This window comes from Protobothrops mucrosquamatus, unplaced genomic scaffold (genome assembly GCF_001527695.2).
Source record: "Protobothrops mucrosquamatus isolate PMUCROS unplaced genomic scaffold, P.Mucros_1.0 scaffold_194, whole genome shotgun sequence".
Classification (NCBI taxonomy): domain Eukaryota; kingdom Metazoa; phylum Chordata; class Lepidosauria; order Squamata; family Viperidae; genus Protobothrops; species Protobothrops mucrosquamatus.
Genome location: NW_015386270.1, coordinates 1 through 4,830, shown reverse-complemented (window position 1 = coordinate 4,830; position 4,830 = coordinate 1). Strand labels below are relative to the sequence as shown.

Genomic DNA, 4,830 nt, shown 5'->3' with positions numbered 1-4,830 from the left:
CCCCTTCTCTCTTCTCCCTCTTCTCTATTCTTTCTCCTCTCTCTCTTCTCTCTCTCCCCCTTCTTTCTCTCTCTCTCTCTCTCTCCCCTTCTCTCTTCTCCCTCTTTCTCTCTCTTTCTCTCTCTCTATTTTTGTCTCCCCCAGCACTGCACTTTGGAGCTGGGCAGCTACATCAAAGACCTTTCGGTGGTCCATAATGACCTGTCCAGCATTGTCATCTTGGACAATTCCCCAGGAGCCTACAGGAGCCATCCAGGCAAGACCTTGGGGTGGTTTTTAAGGTTTTTCTTTTCGTTTTTGTGGGGTCCTCGGGGGGGTGTGTGTCTCTGAGCTGGGCGGTTTCCTTGCAGACGTTTCATGGCCCAACTAGGGAACATCATCAGTGCTAGAAGGGAGGAGGAGGAGGAGGAGGAGAAACAAGCTCTTTATGCTTGTTTGTTTCTTGCAGAGGTTTCATGGCCCAACTAGGGAACATCATCAGTGCTAGAAGGGAGGAGGAGGAGGAGGAGGAGAAACAAGCTCTTTATGCTTGTTTGTTTCTTGCAGAGGTTTCATGACCCAACTAGGGAACGTCATCAGTGCTAGAAGGGAGGAGGAAGAGGAGGACTGTGGGGTCCTTGGTGCTCTCTGAGCTGGGTGGTTTTCTTGCAGATGTTTCATGACCCATCTTGGTAACATCATCAGTGCTAGAAATGAGGAGGAAGAAGAAGAAGACTATGGGGTCCTGGGTGCTCTCTGAGCTGGGTGGATTCCTTGCAGACGTTTCATGACCCAGCTAGAGAACATCATCAATGCTAGAATCGGGAGGAGGAGGAGGAGGAGGAGGAGGAGGAGGAGGAGGAAGAAAAGGGCTGGAGGGTCCATGGTGGTCTTTAAGCTTGGTGAATTCGTTGTAGACGTTTCACGACCCAACTAGAGAACATCATCAGTGCTAGAAGGGGTGGTGTTTGCAGAGAGTCAGAGTAAGGAGGAAGAGGATTAGCACTGTGGGGTCCACGGTGCTCTCAAAGCTGGGTGGTTTCCTTGCAGACGTTTCATGACCCATCTAGGTAACATCATCATCGCTAGAAGGGAGTGGAGATTGTGGAGAGGAAGAGGGAGGGGAGGGGGGGGAAAGGACTGTGGGGTCCTCGGTGCTCTCTGAGCTGGGTGAATTCATTGTAGACGTTTCACGACCCAACTGGGGAACCTCATCAGTGCTGGGAGGGAGGGGGGTGTGCAGAGAGGAGGAGGAGGAGGAGAGAGCGGAAGAGGATTCGCCCTTCCTTGTGTGGGAGAACTGATCTGCAAGTCACTTCCTGTTGCTCCGTTTATGAGAAATAAGTTCTCCCTGGGCCCTTTTTTTTTTTTTTTGGGCCTTGGCCAGCGTGAACTTGCAAGATTTGGGGGAAATGAGAAGCTGAGTTTAAAAAAACGGAAGCGACCCGGTGCTCTCGGTTCCCAACTACCGTCGTAGCCGAAGTCGCCCTGGATTCGAATGACTTTACGCTTAGGGAAGAGGCCGGGCGAAGCACACGGTGGGGAAATGGAGAAGACCTCCACGATTGCCAAGAAGGGATGATTGGGTTAGAGCCTGGCGGCTTTGGAGCTTGTGTCCAAGACGGGGAACGGGGAGACACGGTTGAGGTGTTAAGAGTTTGATATAGAAGTTAAGGCATCGGGTTAGGAATCGGGAGACGGTGAGTTCTAGTCCTGCTTTAGATGTGAAAGCCAGCCGGGTGACTTTGGACCAGTCACCAGGAGACGGTGAGTGCTAGTCCCGCCTTAGGAATGAAAGCTGGCTGGATGACTCACCAGGAGACGGAGAGTTCTAGTCCCACCCTAGGCCTGAAAGCTGACAGGTGACTTTGGGCCAATCACCAGGAGAGGGAGAGTTCTGGTCCTGCCTTAGATATGAAAGCCAGCCAAGTGACTTTGGACCAGTCACCAGGAGACGGAGAGTTCTAGTCCCGCCTTAGGCATAAAAGCCATCTGGGTGACTTTGGGCCAATCACCAGGAGACGGAGAATTCTAGTCCCACCCTAGGTCTGAACTGCAACTGGGTGACTTTGGGCCAATCACCAGGAGACAGAGAGTTCTAGTCCCACCTTAGGCCTGAAAGCTGATGGGTGACTTTGGGCCAATCACAGGAGACGGAGAGTTCTAGTCCCACCCTAGCCCTGATAGCTGATGGGTGACTTCGGGTAAATCACCAGGCGACAGTGAGTTCTGGTCCTGCCTTAGATATGAAAACCGGCTGGGTGACTTTGGGCCAGTCGCTAGGAGACGGAGAGTTCTAGTCTTGCCTGAGGCCTGAAACCCAACTGGGTGACTTTGGGCCAGTGACCAGGAGACAGTGAGTTCTAGTCCCACACTGGGCCTGAAAGCTGACAGGTGACTTTGGACCAATCACCAGGAGACGGAGAGTTCTAGTCCCACCCTAGCCTTGATAGCTGACGGGTGACTTTGGGCCAATCACCAGGCGACAGTGAGTTCTAGTGTTGCCTTAGGCATGAAAACCGGCTGGGTGACTTTGGGCCAGTCACTAGGAGATGGAGAGTTCTAGTGTTGCCTTAGGCATGAAACCCAACTGGGTGACTTTGAGCCAATTACCAAGAGACAGAGAGTTCTAGTTCACCTTATCCATGAAAACGGACTGGGTGACTTTCGGCCAGACTTTTTCAGTCCAGCCCTACCTCACAAAGTTATTATTGAGATGGGGGGGGGGAAGGAAAAAAGGAGAATTAGATATGTTTTCCAGCTTGAGTTGTTCAGAAAACTAATCATAAAAGCAGGATAGAAATAAAAATAAAGCAGGCGCCGTAGGGAAAATATGGGTGGAGACTTGATCGTCTGTGGGGAAGGTGGCCATAAGTAATTGGTTTTTTTGGTGGGGGGAAGGAACATGGTCTCCTTGGTCCCAGGGAGGGGACCTTAAACATTGATGCTAGAGCAGGAGGTCTGCAAACGTGGCCCCTTGAAGACGGGTGGACTTCAACTCCCAGAATTCCTCAGCCAGCATATTCCCTGCTTACTCTCTTATAATCCCTTCCTCTCCAATCTCTCTGCTTTAAGGGTTAGGTGGAAAAAAAGAAACCAGGCAGGGCCGGCTGGGGGATTCTGGGAGTTGAAGTCCACAAGTCTTAAAGTGGCCGAGGTTGAGGACCCCTGCCCTAAGATCCTCCTACAATGGGCTAAGTCCACGGGCACGCCAGACTCGCTTAGCAACCGTGGACTTCCTCTTCCGGCCGGCCTCGGGCTGCCTGCTTCCCACGGTCCGCTGGGTTGGATGAACGAGGCGCCTTTGCTTTTCTCTCCGGCAGATAACGCCATCCCCATCAAGTCGTGGTTCAGCGACCCCGGCGACACGGCGCTCCTCAACCTCCTCCCCATGCTTGATGCCTTGAGGTAAAGCCCGGGGCGAGGGAGGGGGGGGGTCTCAGCCTGGGAGGAGAGGGTGGGCTCCTAAACCGGACCTTTGCAGCCGGTCCTGGAGCTGGCTTGCGGATGTGTTTGGTCTGCTGGTTAAGGCACCTGGCTAGAAAACCAGGAGAGGGGTGAGTTCTAGTCCCGCTTTATCCACGAAAGCCGGCTGGGTGACTTTGGGCCAATCCCCAGGAGACGGTGAGTTCTAGTCCCGCCCTGGGCATGAAAAGCCGACGAGTGACTTTAGGCCCATCACCAGGCGACAGTGAGTTCTAGTCCTGCCTTAGCTATGAAAACCGGCTGGATGAATCTGAGCCAATCACTAGGCACCAGTGAGTTCTAGTCCCGCCTTAGGCATAAAAGCCGGCTGGATGAATCTGAGCCAATCACTAGGCACCAGTGAGTTCTAGTCCCGCCTTAGACATAAAAGCCGGCTGGATGAATCTGAGCCAATCACTAGGCACCAGTGAGTTCTAGTCCCGCCTTAGACATAAAAGCCGGCTGGATGAATCTGAGCCAATCACTAGGCACCAGTGAGTTCTAGTCCCGCCTTAGACATAAAAGCCACCTAGATGAATCTGAGCCAATCACTAGGCACCAGTGAGTTCTAGTTCCGCCTCAGGCATATAAAAGCTGACAGGTGACTTTGGGCCAATCACCAGGAGACGGAGAGTTCTAGTCCCGCCTTAGCCACAAAAGCCATGTGGGTGACTTTGGGCCAATCACCAGGAGACGGTGAGTTCTAGTCCCACCCGCCTGAGGCTGGGGGATTGAGCCAATCCGTCTCTCTCTCTCTCAGCCCCGCCCACCTCACAGGGTTATCGTGGTGGGTCCAAATGCGAGGAGGTGCTGGATCTGTCCACCCCGTCGAATGGTTTGTAAAATTCGAAAGAGGGGCTGCAGACCAAGATGGCGACGGGGCGATGGCCGAAGTGACCCCTGCTTTTCTCTCCTCTCCCCCCCCCTCCAGGTTCACAGCGGACGTCCGGTCGGTGCTCAGCCGCAATCTCCACCAACACCGCCTGTGGTGACGGCGGCCCCTCCTTTCTTCAGGGTTTGGCGACGACCTCTGCCTTAGCCCGCTATCGTGACTCCCCCCCGTCCTCGCCAGGCGCCGCGGCTGACAAAACGCCTTCAGACTCAGCCGGCCAGCCGGCCGGGGACCTCGCCCCGGGGGACTCCGTTTCGGCCTCGCCCCGTGGCCGTCAGCCGCCCTCTCCCTTACGGCGGCACCCTGTGGACTGGCAGTGACCCAGCCGGGCAGAGGCGGGGAGAGGGCCGCGCCGCGTGGCACGACACCGGCGGCCCCGTTGGGGGGGGGGAAGAACCCAGATGCACAAGAAAGGGGGTGAACCGCACCAGCGACACGACGACAAGACTTTTTTTTTTTCCGAGAGGAGGCTGCGTTTCTCAGTGGGAAGAGCA

General features: G+C 54.6%; 1 protein-coding gene across 1 annotated transcript in view; it reads left to right on the top strand.

The window, feature by feature from the left end:
- The window catches only part of CTDNEP1 (CTD nuclear envelope phosphatase 1), a 20,505-nt gene extending 16,069 nt beyond the window's left edge, over positions 1-4,436 (top strand). The window contains exons 5-7 of the mRNA XM_015824730.1: positions 27-256; positions 3,303-3,387; positions 4,376-4,436. Of these exons, the coding sequence (XP_015680216.1) occupies positions 27-256; positions 3,303-3,387; positions 4,376-4,436 (376 nt within the window). The remainder of the gene's footprint in view (positions 1-26; positions 257-3,302; positions 3,388-4,375) is intronic.
- Positions 4,437-4,830: the final 394 nt, after the last annotated feature.